Source organism: Cupressus sempervirens, chromosome 5, assembly GCF_028749045.1.
Source record: "Cupressus sempervirens isolate cs-2001-9-10 chromosome 5, ASM2874904v1, whole genome shotgun sequence".
Taxonomy (NCBI): Eukaryota; Viridiplantae; Streptophyta; class Pinopsida; order Cupressales; family Cupressaceae; genus Cupressus; species Cupressus sempervirens.
Window position 1 is genome coordinate 880,599,679 of NC_143122.1, and position 17,965 is coordinate 880,617,643.

Sequence of the window (17,965 nt, forward strand, 5' to 3'; positions counted from 1 at the left end):
ATATCTTGTCATATTATCAATGCAACTAAGTTGTCTCCCTGGTCAAAGTATCAAGTCATCAAATTTCAGCCACTTTTTGGTGAACGGCATTTGCAGATTACTCATGGACAAGGAATTCTAAATGTAAGAAACTGAGTTTTGAATGGTTTGGGAACTTCAACACAAAAGAAAATAACTTAAAGCATCTAATGAACATAATGATATCCAAGTCTTATATGAATTCAACTCATTTCATATGGTTGTGATATTGCTATCAGGATTTAACTATGTAGTTTTTGAGTCAAACTCATTTTGACCCATATTTCATGACTAGTGACTCAACACAAATCCATCTCTCATGAGAATAAATGGTACAATTAGCACTCATTGGATCTAGGTGATTCTCACAGAGGTGAAGCACCAGGACTTCCCAAGAGGTCACCCATCTCAATACTACTCCAGTTTAAGAGCGCGTAACTACAGAGTTTCCTCCATGGTTAAACCCACTCTGCTTGCAACCCCATTTGGCATTCACTGAGGCTCAATACTACCCCTTTAGAAGGGTGGGTTGGGAGGATATTGAATAGGCCAATATAATTTGGTCTTGGCATTTGTCCTTTGTTTGGCCATCAAACCTCCTCCCTCTCGTTTTCCTTTTGGTTGCTAGGGTAAGGGTAGGTCAAAACCATCCTTCCTTCCATCTGGACATTAGTAGCGGTGTTAAAGCACTTATGCTATAAGACTAACCAAACATAGGTAGGAAGATACATCCTTCAATTCTCTTCCAAGTAGGTTTTGTGCACTAAAGAGGTCATTTATATAGCATCCCTAAGTGTTTATCCTTCTTTTCGTCGGCGAGGGCCATTGTTTGTATATTACCTCAGCATATTCAATGCCACCCTCCCAATGTTGGGATGATATTGGTCCTCAAAAGGGTATATAACATAGTATAGTTGAGATACTCATTAATTATCAATAATTATTTCACTACACAATTTAACTAGGAGGTTTGATTACTTATCCTCCCAGAAGGAAAGTGAGATACACTTCATTATTATCAAAAATGATTTCCATACGCAATTTTAATGGGAGGTTATATTACTTATTGTTCAATATGGACAAAATGTTTTAATTGAAGTGCTCAAAAGGCCCCACCCCCAATGGAAAGGATAGGACAAGGGACATGATATTTTAACTAGAACGTTAGATTACTTATCCTCCAATAGGGACAAGATATTGCAATGGAAGGTTGAATTACAATAGACACAAGATATTCTAATTGGAAGATTAGATTACTTATCCAAGCAGAGACAAGATATTTTAATTGGAAGGTTAGAAAGCCTCCACCCCAACTGGGGAAGGCCCTTTGTTTATGATGATGATATTACTTATGTTAAGGCTGGAACAAGATACTGAGAAAGAGTAGCAAATTACCTTGGCCCTAATCAATATCACCCTCCCAACATTGAAATTGCCTTAGGCCTTGGGGGACCACAATAAGTGATAAGGAAACTTGCCTCTTATTGTAACTGACATAACAACTCAAATATTATAGAAATGGGTAGTTTTCCCTTTCAACTTGGTGGACATAGGAATTCTACAAAACTTGTGATTGGGGGACCCACAAATTCTACCAAAACTTGTGCATTTGATGGATGCATCAACACAAGAAATTTGAGTTCGCTGTTTGATACAACAAATCTTTATGGTCCTCTCACCCTCCCTCCTTTGGGATCATCATTGGTTTTTGGGGACAGAAACAATGTAGCATTGTTCCACAACCACTTTGATCGAAATAGTTGTGGTCCAGACAGCGACAACAAATAGTCATTTCAAAATGACTAATTCATTTCGTGTTTGATAACCTAGGACTGCAGCAAGGAGCAAATCTACTCCTTCCACCAAGGGCCCCTACTATTCTAGCAGATAACAACATGCCATCTCTCCCATTCGAAATGAGGAGTCATTGTTCGTCATAGAAAATCTTTTAATTTGTTTGACCTATGAAATCTTTTTTTCAATAGAGAAAAACTTTTGATTTGTTTGACATAGGATATTTTTGAAATCTTTTGATGGTATGGCAGTTCAACATAGAAGATTTATGCACGGATTTGTTCCACACATCTAGTAATTTGGTCGACACAAGAAATATTTGGACTTTGCTTGACACTCTTTTAATTTGATGGAAAACTGAAATATTTTAAATGTTAAAAAATGGCTAGTTCTCCTTCTTAACTTGGAAAATGGGATCATGAATTGGCAAATTTGAAAAAGTGGGTGTATTTGAAGCAATCAATGTGTTCCAAAGGATAAGATTGGTTTTTCAACCCTTAGGAAAGATCTCTCTTCTATGTAATTTTCTTATGCAATTATATTATTTATTTTTACTATCTAGAGCCCATGTCATTATAGATTTCTCCTAAACATAATTGATCTATATGAGAAAATCTAATTGTACTCATAATGGATTTGATGAAACTTGGTATAGCACACACACCCAATTGTCATCTAAGATCAAAGACTATACCTTTTGGTCCCTCTATAAATTTGTAAGCCCAAGCGTACTTCATTGGTTACTAATGTTCACGGTGCTTAATTGTTCCTACGCCACAACTCCACTCAAAATCTAAGTTGTTGATCTAGGTTTCAGTTTGGAAATGGGTATAGGGTTCGAGTACATAAATACAACAATTTCTATTTTCCTTGGTACAACGTTTATACACACACAAACACACTATAGGGAGTTGTGATGGTTGTTTTTCCCAAAAGATGCATCTCTTCAAGAAACCACAACCATCCCAGTTATAGATCTCACAAAAGGTTTTTAAGCCATGTCATGAACCCTGAGGGAATGTGCAAGACACTTCAACAATATCCCACTTAGGATTCCTTGCGTGGATTTCAACCTGCAACCCCACTTTGAAACCTCTTTCAGAAAACCACTACCATTCTAGTTAAGGATCATATAGGAAACTGTTTAGACATTTCACCAATCCTAAAGGATTTGATGGACACTTACGAACACAAGCGCACACATAAATATTAAAAATTTATATATACATGTTAGAACATTGCAGTGACAAATATAAAAAACAAAATGATACTCAAATCCGCAATTGCCAATAAAATTAAAAATAAACATACCTCATATCATATAAATAATTTGCAAAAATGAAAATATTCAAAGTCACAGAAAATGTCATTACACAATGAAATTCAAAACTAAAATTGACATTATATTTTTTTCAATAGAAGCATCATACACACAATATTGGTTACTTCATATTTTGCTTCTAAGTTTTTAAAGGGTTAATACATAAATTCACTTCGTATATTCATGCAAAGATTTGACAAAACATAAAAGTACTGCATAATTTATTTTATATGCATGCATAAATTTGGGAATATTTACTTGGCTATCACAGTTCCACAAAAAAATCTTTTTTACAAAACTCAAAAAAATCAATTGAATTATTTTAGAAAACACTTTTTTCCCTAATCTGATGTCATGTTTTGGTAATGTATTTAATGAATTAATGAAATGATCAGACGATCATTTAAGCAATTACAAAAGTGATGTTTCTATGACAAAACAATCATAAAATAGAAACTAAGTAATATTTACATTAAGTTATAATATTGGACAATAATTAATAATTGAGATACTTTACTTATAGAAAAGTCCAAAAAATACTCCAGAAGAATCAATACCACAAGCATACTAGTTCCAGTACCTACGCCTAAGTAACAGAGCTCTAAGTTATTGTGTTGTGTTGTGTAAGAATTCTCATAAAATTACCTCTAACAGCTCCAAATTGATGATACTTCTAAAAGTTTGATGTAACATATGATGGTTTGTCGTGAACATCTGAATCTCATCACCCTTGGTCTATATTGTTTTCACCCACCCTATTTGAATGTTGATATTTTCCATCACCAAGGAACTATATAGTTCATAGTGTCCAAATATTGTGCTTATACCTTTCCTCAATCAAGAGCTCTTTGTCCTACAATTCTTACATTATTCATTAGGACTTATAAAATATACTCGGAAACCACCATCTCTATCGACCAAGTAAGGATTTTGAAATCAAGTTTGCATCCTTCACCTACCCCTCACAATGAACTGCCATAAAAGATAATACTCCTTTCAAGGACTGATGTTTACTAAAGGTTGAATTTGCAAACTTTCCACCAATGATTCCATAATTTATTTTAGTGTTGTTTATACAAAATGAAATATATTTTCCCAAAATGTTGTGCACATTTTTCAATGCCCAAAACCTCTACAACTAGAGGATGTTAGACTAATTTCTATCATTGTTAAAAGGAAATCGATTGGCCTAAATGCAACATGAAGTGTTTTCTTCTACATCACCTCTTGCCTCGTCCAAAAATGCTTTATTCAGCGGGTCTCTATTAAGGGAAGAAATAGAGGGATATTCTTTTTGAATAAACCGTTTCTCTACAAAAGGATGTGGGACAAGTACTACTGAAGAAGACTTTGTAGGTGGCCTCCTTGATCAATTTTTTGCTAAATGATGAGCTTTAAATTTTTCTTACTCCCAAAACAAATTTCCTATTCTTTAATGTATGCCATAATTTATTCATTTCATTAGCCTTTCTTTTATGGTTCTTGACAAACTCTAATTCTATGGTCAATAACAGCACATGAATGTGTTACACTTGACAATACAAGCACATTGCACTTATACTAGATCCTGCAAAAACTACAACTCCAAAGAAAAGACAAAACTCTTGGAACATTAATCATCGTAACATATTTCCATAGTAGAGACGCTTGATCATATTTAAGTTGTCTATTTACAAGTATTCTAGATAAATTGTTGTTATATGGAAAAAATGAAAATGAAGCCCTAGATCATCTAATTTTAATAAATTTTATAAAAATACAACCCTACAATACATATAAATAAAATAAAGATTAAATACAAGCACAAAAAACATTCATATATATATATATAAACCATTCAAAGTTGTCAATCAAAAAGTCTATTTTTTAATTACATTATTTTTCACCATCATTGTCTGTTAACTTACCTTATTTTGAAATTTTCTATATTTAGGTGGTGTTCTTTATAGTTCATAAAAAATATAACCTAGCATTACCTATTGTTAGATCAAATATCATTAGATTTTGTCATACAAGGGATATGACATTTAAGTGCTAGTTCGTAACAATTTCAATTGTCACTATAACTAGCAACTACCTCGTTTTAGTTTTAGGTACTAAAATATAGGATTTTTTAGAAAAACATGTATGTCTCAAAAGTAGTCAACAGCTCAACATAAAGAGCATTTGGTTTATTTCATTTATTTTCATGAGTAGTTTTTAAAAATCATAAACAACTATTATTTGCACTATCATAATTTTCTCACATTGTTGAGGGAATTGTTATCCAATATAATCATCAATTCAAAAATTCACCATACATTTAATGAAAAATCATTATTCATGTCTAGCTTCAAATTGCTACTGAGATGTTTTGTTATGTGTCTCAAGGTAGATAGATATTGCTTCCAACAAGACATATAACTTTTGTATTGCAAGTTTGTTTAAAGCATTTATTGTCCTTATCTATTAACATGTCCAATCCTTTTCTACACTTGCAATACTCAGTCTCTACTTTTAATTGGATTATGTGAGTAGTTGTCCAATTTATTTTTAATCAAAAGTTATAAAAAAGAAAATTGACTATAGTCAAAGAGCATTCTACTGTGTACTAGTTGATTCCAAAAAGAAATAGTTTCAGTTTTATTTGAAATAAGTGAAAGAACACCCAAAAATACTATAAAGATAGTAAATATGAAAGTACATATTGTCTAGATTATAGTTTAGGTTCTCTTCGAGTATTTTTATAATGAAACTTGACCTTGTAATTTTTAAAGCAATTCTACCACACAACTTATTCCATTTTGCGTCACACTAAAGAGATGCAAATTGGAACACTAAAAGATACTGTGTACTTATCATTTCTTACAAAGATATGAACACGGGGAAGGACAAAGACAAACAAATATAAACATCATGTTATATGCAGGGATATACACCACCTTACTCGAGGATTGGATGAAAATGGGGTGCAAAACCACCCTTGAGCACAACTATATCCTGAATAGATCATCTGCAAAGAAAATCAGCATTGGCTCAAACTAAGTAGAAAAACAATTACTTGATGTAATATACAAACAAATAGTAAATGGATTGCACACGTGGATACAATGCTAAGAAAAAGAAATGAAACAGCATAACACATCCTAATTCAATAAGCACACCAATCTACAGGTCTTGACAAATGAAGAATACACCATATTGACAACATTATAGTCTATGAAGCAAGTATATTCTGGACAACAGTTTGTAGGAAAAGTTGAAGTCAAATCAGCAGACTGTTGATCATACAACTCACTATTTGTGGTAGGCTATTTTTAAGAGATCTATTTTTAAGCACAAACAGAAATGGTGGATGATGTTGAATTTTTACAGACTACCTTTCAAGCAGTCAAAGAACTACTTTTAGAAGAGTTTATTCCTTGTTTTAAAGCACATCAAGTTCTATTTTTTAGAGTCTAAAAGAGGAGATTTCATCCAGTTCTGGGTTATCAATTTTGGAGACTTCTTAGGTTTTATTTTGGTTATGCATAGGTTACTTAATTTAGAAGTCTATTTTTTGTCTTTCAATAGAAGCATGTTTTGAACTAGTGTTTAATTTTAGTGCACATCTGTTTTTAGTGTTTATAGGCTAATTTGATAAAGTAATATCTGCAATTTCATACATCACTTAGTGTAGTCGGCAAAACTACACATTGGGCCTTCCCGAGAGGTCACCCATTCCAATACTACTTCAACTCAAGCACTTTAAACAATGGTGATTCCCTCAAGGTTAAGCCCAATTAGCATGCTACCCTATTGCAAAACCTTCAACAAGAGTCGTGCCTTTTGAACCATTCATTATAGAGCCACTTTAGCTCACTAGTTGATTAGAAGGATATATTTTTCACAGCGATTCAAATTATGATATTGCTATTAGGATTCACCTTTGTACTTTTTGAGTCAAACTCAATGCATGATGTTTCATTAGTGGATCACAAGAACCCAACTCTAATCAAAATGAATGGTACACTTGGCACTCATTTCATCTAGGTGATGCTCACAGAAAGAAGATTTGGGCCTTCTCAGGAAATTCAACATCATTTGAACCCAAAGTAGTGCCACTCACACTAGATGCACCATGTATAGTTATATCGCTATCATCATCACCCATAGTGACTCTAACAAAATCTTCAATGGTTGCATCCAAATTGGTACTCTTAGAGGCTACATTCTGAACCTTTGTTACCCCATCCTTGTATTGGGGATCTTTATGTGATATAACATAAAAATTGAAATGAATAAAAAATAAGTCTTCCACTCTTTTTGTAGGCAATTGGTTATGATTGACTAAGTGGATAAAGGAGTATGTGCTTCAATTCCATTCAACAATAAAAGAATTTGCAACATGTTGAAATTGGAAAGAAAACTAACAAGATAAAAAATGAAAAATGAAAAATAAATTAAAGAATGTTATTTACTAAATTCTAATATATAAATGGTGTACAAAAAACTTACTAGTGAGAGAATTTTTATTGCATAGGTTGAAGGCACATCTAATATTGACCATGGAGGTACCACCATATAGTAGTATCCATTGTGAATTAGTCATTAACAACACAAGGAATACAACTTCTTCCTGAGAAAAACTGGCCAAATCCCTCCTAACATTTTTCTCCACATATGGAACTTGGAAGACTCTACTCAATGCTTGCTTGGTCTAGTAGCAACTCTAGAATCTCTACGTGGTGATAATCTCCCTTAAATAGAAAGTACATAGTTGCTATAGTACCCTCAGAGATAGTGCATATGCAAGAGGTGCAATGGCATATGCATCTTGTTCAAACAATGAAGAATGATTGATTTTCACCCTTTTGAAAAATGTTTCTTCAGGGTCATCCTCTATCCTTTTGTATTACTATTATTTTCAAAATCATCATGTCCATGCACCCCAAACATGGTGCATCTGAATCAACAAACTAGAGCATAGTCTAGATAGGTTCGATGAAATCTAATATATATTCTCCACTAACCCACCAATTGTCATCTAGGATCAATGATGTGACCTTTTGGGCCCTCTCTGATTTCAACTACTTCCCTACACCTAAAGGTTTTCAATAAATAGTTGCTCCAATGCCTCCTGCATCTTCAAAAAGTACTCTCATAAATAATTGTATGAGATGAGATGCAAATTGAGTCTCAATAACCCAGGATCATGCTAAGAAGTTAAGACCAAATTAATATAATATTATAACTTTGTATACATATTGAACATCACATAAATAAAATAAAACTTCCCTTCAACAATTCCAATCTCGAAAGTATTCTATAAATAGTTTGTGACGTTTGGTGGTTTGTCACAAATATTTGGATCTCCTCACCCTCTTCGTACATTTCTTTTACCCACTCTATTTGAGTGCCAATTGCTTGCATCAGCAAGTTGAGCAAGTGTATGGTGCATGGCATCCACAAAATATGTTCATATGTTGCCTCAGCCAAAGAACCTACATCTTTACAATTTTTTACATTGTACATGATGGCTTGGACCACATCCTTATGACCCACATTTCTATAGACTCTCTAAACTTGCCTCTCACAATCAACTACCCTCAAGAATATTGTCCCTTTCGGGGACATCGTAATAACATTTATAATGTTATAATCTTCCATCAATTGGAATCACTAGAAACATTTGATTCAATCCAAGAAACACTGATTAGTTGCAGTGAGGTCTCTACATAATTCATCTCTTTGCAATAAGCTGCTACGTACTATTTCATTCTGAAGACTTGTGAAACCAAGAGGTACACTATTGATTGCCAACACCATTTCTCACCAATATGGTGATCTCACCAAGTCGAATGGAAGACCATTGGTATAGGTGCAACCTGCAATTTTTTCATTGGCCAATATCTCTTGATTCTATTTTAAATGCCATCTCCAATGAACCTCTTTTGTGGGTGAAATACTTTATCTTCGTCTATTGTAGACAATGTACGCAAGAAGGGATGTAGGAGGCCGCTATTGTATCAGTGGGCTAAACCATTGTTTTTCTGGAAGGATAAGACTTTGTTTTCCTCTTCCAAGCAATTTATTAGCATATTTTTGTTCTTTTGAGAATGTTTCTATTTCTACAGTAGATTCCCAATTGGGCCTTCGCATATTCGAATATGTTTCCTTGAAGGGCCCATACAGTGGTGTTTCACGCAAATACAAAAGCTATTAAATTGATTATTACACAAATTACACTTCCAAATATATACCATGCATCTTGGAAGTTGTTCAATCCTTGTGGTATGTCTCTGGAAAGGAGATCCTTTATCAATTTTGAATCTTTGGTTTCTTTTCACACCCACTAAATTTTAACTACTGGTCATTCTTGCAATCTAATTTTTTGCTATTATTAAAAAAATACATAGATCTAAAGTAGATAAAAACTAATAAATGCAAGCATAAGAAGGCAAAATGAAGATACAAAAACATTACAACAAAGAGTTAAATTTATTTCTTAAAAACCTTAAAAAGAAGGGAAGAAAACTTGAAAACATTCATCACAAACTTGAAAAAAAATCATGAAAATCTGAAAGCATTTGTTAAAGGACTAAAGAATATGGTTAAATGCTTACGTTAGATGCTTAAATCTCCTTTGTGGAAGCTATTTTACACTCCACGATTTATGTATTATAAGGCACTGAGAGAGGAGGGAGGGCAAAGGAAGGGTAGGGGAGTGTCAATAAGGGATGAATTAGTGCAACCATAAATCTTACAATTCATTTAGTCAACTCCCAAATTAACAAACATGGAAATGAAACTATAACATAGAAGCAAAGAAAATGAAACATCTACCACATGAAACACAAGAACACCAAGATTTTTATCATAGAAACCCTTGGTCAAAGGGAAAAAGCACGGTGAGAATTAGCACCCACAATGCCTCACTACTGCAGCAATAAGATTTGTCTTCTTAAAGGCATTACATCACCCTGTCGGGGGCATACCTAGTTATGAGTATCTATACCCATGTTAAAAGCTATTGGCAAATCCCTAATAGGAGCTACCCGATTAAGGGATTTAGAAACTCCTTCTGAGAGTCGCTTGGTTAGAGTATTTAATCTTTACACATGTTAGGATCTTGCTAACTCTGTTAGGTGTAACCCTATAAGGAATTTAGCGAATAAAACTGTTAGGATTTGCCTTGAGTAGTGATTCAAATGATGATCTGATTGTAGCACCCACAATCTAATAGATCCATTGCTGTTCCATTCAATGCACTACTCTGATATGCTTCAAAAACACCTCAACACCTCTGCCCTATCTTCATAAATCACATTAATGCATCGCAACTCTTCACACTATGATTTACATCTCCTTTTATAAACCTTTTTAATGTCAGTGAAAAACCTAAAACATATTACCAAAGTTTGCCTCCACAACTATTAAATTATGTAAGCGACTACACCAATTCATTATTTCAAATTCCCTAATGTTAGCCCTAAACAATTCATCAAGAAATTAAATCATCTGTTGACTTTCACGAGTTTATTGATTTGATCAAGCTCACTCTGTCAATACCCTGTTCTAGCCAATATCATTGGTTATCTTCCTCGGATCTCTTCCTGTAGTACAAATTAGTTGATGTTATTCTAGATATAGATTGATATGATACTGTCAATGCTTCCATATAAACCACATAACCTAAAACCACTAAAGTGTTCAATATTGATCACTTGTTCCACAAATCATTGTCTTGTCACTGGTGCAGTGAACACTTGGTGACTATGATGCCAACACGTAGTAAAAAAAATTGACCAAGTGTCAACACTTGCAAAAATGTCTCTCTGATTAACAACAAAAAGAGACTCACCCTTAACTGTGCATGACTTCCCTTTTGACGTCTCACTCATGACTCAATTTTTTACTGACCGCTAACTCCCTCTTTGACAACAATGACAAAGGTAGCAAAAGCATACAAAACCAAAAATGTATTCTTGATATAATATAGGCCAACTTATGTAGGGTTAAACACATCAAAAATGTTGGTATTTAAAAATTAAGACCTAAAGATCATTCTCCCATGTCTTATGTAGATTCTCCATGATGACTATCTGACCTCGCACCAGATAGATTAGCTCTTCTAGTGCATCTATAGTGCTCATATCCGATAGGGCTAAGACAACTTCAACCTCCTTTGTTCCTTTCTGCAATAAGTCCATCCTAGCAATCAGATGGCTTTGTAGCTCTGATTTTGTAGGTACTCTCTTCTCCTATTCATTATTGTAAGTTTTGAGCTTATGATTGACAATGCTTACCGAAGCTCCAAAACTTGTTGTAGAGTATCAAAGATAGAAATTAATTTATTTAGCTCTTCTTGAGCTTTAACTCTTGTCTGCTTAATCTCTTGAATAAACCTAAAGAAATCATAAAATGTGGCAAGTAGCTTACCACCTTCCTTCAATGCTTCCCGTTACCTGGTTCACACATACGATCAGTGCACCTCTACTAGATGCAATTGATTGTACTAGCTTCTCTGACCTCTTCTTCTCATAGTCCTTTTGTACTTCGTACATAGGTGCATCTTCAAGACTTTGCATTTGTTCTCTTGCAATTGTCACTAGTTTATCCAATTGCTCAATAGGTGTTTCGTTTGGATCACAATCAACTTCAGGCACCAAATCTGATAATATGTCTCTTGCTGAATGGATTTCCTGTGCCTCTTTCTTTAGAGTCTTCATCATTTGCCTTTTAGCCTTGTATTGCATTGTCATAGCAATGTCCATGAGTTCATTTGGGCTCAATACACTCAAATCAATAGGCCTTTGAATGGACAGAATGACATTTTCATCTCCTTCACCAAAACTAGGCTTAATAGTAGATAAGGACTATATAATTGTTACATGTTCCTTCTCCTTATTTCCAGTACTTTATTTTTTCTCTTGATTTCTTTGCTTCACTACTACCTGCACATCCTCAGTATGTGTTTAATCTTTATTGTTCTCATCACCTCTGGTTATATCTCCCATGACTTGTTTCGTCCATAAATTCTTTGAAGCATCTACTTGTTTCTATGGAACATCAGGGATGAGAATATCATCTACATTGACTTCAACACAATATATATTCCATCCTTCATCAATATGAGTTATATGGGGCTCAACTTCTTCATGTACTTTTTCTTGTTCTTCTAGACCAAAAATCTTCTTCAAGAAAACCTTAGTTTCATCTTGGACTAATTGAGATTCACCATTGAGTAACCTGGTCTATCTTTTATTTGTCTTGAACATCAGTCTAGTTTTTCTTAGAGACTCTTCGATCTCTACCTTTGACATCTCCGGGTGTAATTGAATTAGAACATATTTTATCAACTCTTTATTTTTCTTTAATGTAGCAAGCCACCTAGCTTCAATCTTATTCTACAAGGATGTGATGATTTGGCCTTGCAACTCAATAAAAGCTTTGCTCAATGTTAGTACCCCTATGTATTGAGTCATACTTTTTCTTTTATTATGTCTTCTAGCATTTGAAACTGATGTCCCAAATAATGAAGTGTCTTTCTTCAAGGATTCAGTTGTGTTCTATATTGTTCAATAGAGTTCATTAGGGTTTGTCATTCTAAACCTGAGCCCCTCACGGTCAATTAAGTCCTTAAAGTTCATGGTTGTCAGACCCACACTTGACATTTGTTCCTCTTTAAAATTTCTTGAGTCTATAGTAAAAGTTGGCTGAAACACTTTGAACCAATGAACCACTTTGAACCATAGTGAACCACATTGAACCAAGTTCAAGCATGTTCATAGGGGTTCAACGAGGTTCAATGAGGTTCAAGCTTAGCAAGCTGCTAGTCCCCACCAATCAATCATACCAACCAACTAGAGCATGAAATCTATGATTCCAAAGTTTGATAAGTCAAAAGGGGACATGAACCCCACTAAACTACTCTTTTGGAAGGTTCGAACAAGTTCATGATGTGGCTAAAAGGTAATATATGTCACAATTTCACTAAAGTATTAGTTTTCCCACGACATTAATCAAAATGGGTGCGACAACGACCCAAAGTAATCATGAATGAGGAAGGTCATGTCATGATGTGACAAATCTTAAATTTTATGCCACAAAAAATCACATCATGGTCATTTGACATGGTTGAGGGATATAGCGATTAATGGTGAGACTTTCTTTGCCATGAGTATTTAGGATGGTAAAACTCCCAAAAATCATTAACAATTATCAATCTCAAGCGGAGCGGTAGAGGCAAAAGGTGATTGTGTAGAGGTTTTCAAATGCTCTCAGCAACAAAGGTAACTACAATTCCAAGTCTAAGATGTCTTCTTCTCGCAGATCATCCTCAACATCCACAATAGCTTGTCCTATAGTACAAAAGACCAAGTACAGGAAAAAGGGCAAGAAGCAAAGGGAAGTAGCCAGTGGTAAAATAGTGGATGTAGAGTTAGAAAAAGAGGTAGAACAAGGGAAAGAAGAAAAGAGCTTCGGCCCACCAACTAAAGGATGACATTCTAGACTGACAGTTCAATCCTTGTGGTCAAACCCATCCCTGACAAATCTAACAATGAAAAGATTGCAGTTGATGCATCTCCCCAATGGTTACAACTGCACTGAATAAGAAATGCAACATAGTACATGGCCAAAACTCCAAAGCCTAAGAAAATAAAGACTACTACTAGGTTAGACATCGATTGTAATTCTGGTAAATGGACAGCCAAGGTAGCTACACCAAAAATCAAAGAAGTCCAAAGTCCTTTTGTTAAGGATTATAGCATGGCAAAGGTGGATCTACGTGTTGCTAATAGGAAGGTCGATAATCATCATTTTGAAGTGTTGGCAAAATAAATGTTAACTCGATCCTAGAAAGTCAATAGGGATCAAAAGGAAGGCTATGGCAGATTACATTAACAGTTTTAGCGGCTTAGGCACTTAGCCTCTTGCTCAAGCACCACAAACCTTTGATCCCACCTCCCCTACAAGCCAAAAACCACTAAGTCAAGTTCAAATGGGGAAGTCCTCAATAGAAGCCGTCAATGAATGGGTTAAGGGGGTACTCAAAGAAGGTAGTAAATTTATCAGCAATTCTAGAAGGGCGTATGGTGATACTATGACACTAATAGGCAAGAAACAGATGCAGGCACATGTGCAGGAAACAAATGAATCGAAGTGGGTGGCAGTCTCTCTACAAATTCATGAGATTCAATAGTACGGAGTCGCCAAGTTTCTAACAAAGAAGCCCATGAAGCTCGTCAATTAATACTTGTCATTTACACTAAAAAGGAATATAGATTCGAAGAACTTAGTGTTCATGGAAGCCCTAGTTGAGTCTAAGAGAATGGAGAAGAAATTGCAAGACTTGAGTAAAATTCTTGCCAATGACATGCATTGCATTCATGCCACCTATGTATCGCACGATGACAAGGTGGAGCATGATATGGACGTGGTTGTGAGGGATTTCGAAAACGAAGTGGGATAGGTGAAAACAGAGAAGGATATATGTGAAAAAAGAGAGACGGGTGAAAACTTCACTACAGTGGCCAAGGTAGAATCTATGTTGTATCTTTGTGTAGATCAATTGCCAAGACATGCTGATAGGGTGGCAAAGCTGAAATGGGAAAAAGAGGCTTGGAAACTGCAGATTTCGCACACAAAGAACCCTAATTGAAGAACTTTCTTATATTTTGCTGTGATATGTTTTTGTGAAGTTATAAAATAAACGTGAAAGACTTTGCCTGTGAACAAAAGCATTTTGAAATCTATAGAAGTTGTTTAAATCTGTGTATTTAAACTTGTGAAGTGGTTATTTCTGTGTGAATAGTTTGCTTTGCACTATAGATTAAATTCAATATCAACTTTATGTGGAATGATACATATTGGCATGCAAATTATTATGATCAACTAAATTTCTGAAAGTATTTATGTACAGAAAACTGTAATTTTCTGATAGTTGTTATTATACTCAATTTAATTTCCATACACAATGTTCATCTAAGAATGAACACAAGTGGCCCTACTATGTTTAATAGGGGTTATAACTGAATACCTTAAAAAGAAGTTGTACCTTAAAAAAAATCGGAGGAAAGCAAATATTATTTCTTACCTAACTGTTGTTTACAGATTTGTTATTAGGAAGGGAGATAGAGTCATAATAAAAATTGTATTACATCAATGGACAAATCTGTTAACCAACACTCAATTTATTCATACTGAATACAACTGCATCTTCAATTTGCATTTGCACTTCTTCATCGAACTTACCATAATGTTTCTCTACATCAACAAATATACCCCACTTTCTAATTTTATTAACTGTTATATCTATTGAAATGAACTTACTAATATCAAGTTAAACAAATTCTTGGATGGGGAACCAAACACCTTGAATTTCTTACCACTAGCTTTCAGCTCCTTCAATCCATCATCTAACTCGGGCCCTTCAGTCTCCTCACTTCTTTCATTGACCTTATTCCTTTTAGATTTTTCCTTCTTCCTCTTTTAGGCGACTTTCACTATTTTGGATGTCTCCTTGGCCTTTGAGGGGTTTAGCCTTAGCAAATTTCGCTTTCCTCCACACTGATAATTTTGCAGTAGGAGAGGATTTCTCCTTCACAGTGGTGGCACTCCTAATTGTCCTATTGGCGCGGACCCTAACGGTTATTATAGAAATAACTTCTTTATCTTTTGCCACTGTTGCAGATGTACCTGCTTATTTAGCTTCAGACTTGACTCTTACCTTATCTATCATCTCCTTAGTGAAACCTTTTGTTCAATGCAAATTGCTCCACTTCTTTGCTTATATTTTTCTCTATCACTGATTGGTTCAATTCGCTAAAGACTTTCATGTCTTTCTCATCAAAGATTCCAAACCTAGGAGCACTTGGATCTACCAACTTTGAAAACAGATCATTTGCATAGATTGTTAATATATCTGCCTCTTCATTACCCATGAGGTCATTGGTTCAACCACTTCCATGAGGCATGAATTAGTATCTACCATAAAACATATGATATCTTCATATATTTCCACTGTGGCAGATGGAATTTTGTCTCTGATGCACTTTCTTCTGATAATCCTTGAACCCCATACTTCACTTGTGAGATTGTTTCCAAGGATTCTAATAATTTTCTTGATTTGTACCACAGTCGATGTATCCATATACCAAGTAATGCTTCCAATACCAGGAAACAAACTTTGGAAATAGAAGAATAGACCCATAAGTACGTGAATATACTGGAATGGTTGTCTCTTGTCTTTCATAATCTTCTAACAATTGCTCCCCCAATGCTTTGCATAAGTCGTATTCAAAATTCCCTTTAATCATCCAGTATGCAGTGTGAATGGCTGGTCCCTGAATACTATTCATCCTGCTAGAATGATACACTTTGTAACCCATCACTATTACAACAAACTGTACCTCTGGATCACTTACATTATTGACTATTATTGCCCTATTGTCGCAGTTAGAACCAGTTAAGTGGGTGACTTCATCCTGATTTACAAACCTCGATGTTGGTACTTCTACAGTAGCACAAAAACCTCTAACTACACGAATAGCTTCCTTAGTGATCTACTATGGTAGGTCAAGGCACATAAACTAATCATGCACTCTGCTAAGAACATATATGACATACCAATCATCAAAATCCTTTGGAAAATTCACTGAATACATGAAACCCTTATCTGAAACCCTCTTATATTCATCCTTAAACTCAAGATTCTAACAGAGTTTCTCATATTGCTTGAAAATGAGTCTAGAACCCAAATCCTCCAGCTTACAACGAATATATGCGCTAATGTCTTCGACATAAAGCACAAAGTAGAGCACCCGCTGGATCATCTTTTGTTGACTTAAATGAATGTCTCTTGAAATCTGGTCTTGGCATCTTCATAATATCAACCACTATAGGTCTAACACTCTTGAAAATAGCATACTCAGCCTCTAAGAAATGGAAAATAGCTCTTAGACTACAGTGACTAGAGTTTTCATGAATAGACTTGAGCACTGTTTGATTCTCTTCAAAAGATCACTGCAAACACTCCTAGCAATCCCCTTGATTGCTGCTAAAACCTTCAATAATTGCTTTTGTTACTCTATAACTGCTCTTTTGAACGTGGAAATTGCAAAATGAGATCCAAACAACCTTTTATATCCATTCGGACACTAGCATTAAATGCTTATCGATTCAACAGAGCCATAGACTGCAACTCACAAATTTTCACTTCCAATACTATGAAAATGCATGTGGATCAGCAATACTTCTCAGTTCTCACCATACTACAAAACATCCTTATGTGTCAAAAAACGCCAATAAAACTTACCACACACACTTCTAGGGGGGCCAGAACAGATCTGATAATGTTTGCTCCCTCTAAGCCAAAAATAGGCTTAGTAAGTTGATGAGTTCTCCACACCTGGTGAAGAAGTAGATCCTTCTGAATGTTTACCATCACTCTTTTTAAATGAAGTTTGAATTATCTTACTTCTAATCTCTTGAACTGTTGCAATCTGTTAGCCTTTTCGATCATTTGCCTGGTTAATCAATTGATTTGCTTTGTTGTTTCTTGACTTGCAAAACCTTGCAATTTGTCCAATCTTGTGACAGTGAAAACATGTCATTCTAATTCGTCTCCAAGGTCCAAGTGACCATAATTGTGCCAATGTGAGCATGTAAATTCCACCAATTCTCATTCTGATAAGAACATTGTAGGCTCACATATGACTTTTGATTGTTCACTCTTGTCCTGCACTCATTAATGGTGGAATCACCATTGCCGTTACACCAAAACTCAAGCTGTCAATGAATGTCACAACAGCCAGAGACAAGAATCCACGGGAAGTAGTTAAGCCAATGTCACAAATCCATTGGTCTATG

At 34.9% G+C, this 17,965-nt stretch overlaps 1 protein-coding gene across 1 annotated transcript in view; it reads right to left on the reverse strand.

The window, feature by feature from the left end:
* Positions 1-17,965, reverse strand: part of LOC149558748 (diacylglycerol kinase 7-like) — a 158,531-nt gene that overhangs the window by 47,615 nt on the left and 92,951 nt on the right. Inside the window, exon 8 of the mRNA XM_089832843.1 lies at positions 6,055-6,125. Within this exon, the coding sequence (XP_089688969.1) occupies positions 6,055-6,125 (71 nt within the window). The remainder of the gene's footprint in view (positions 1-6,054; positions 6,126-17,965) is intronic.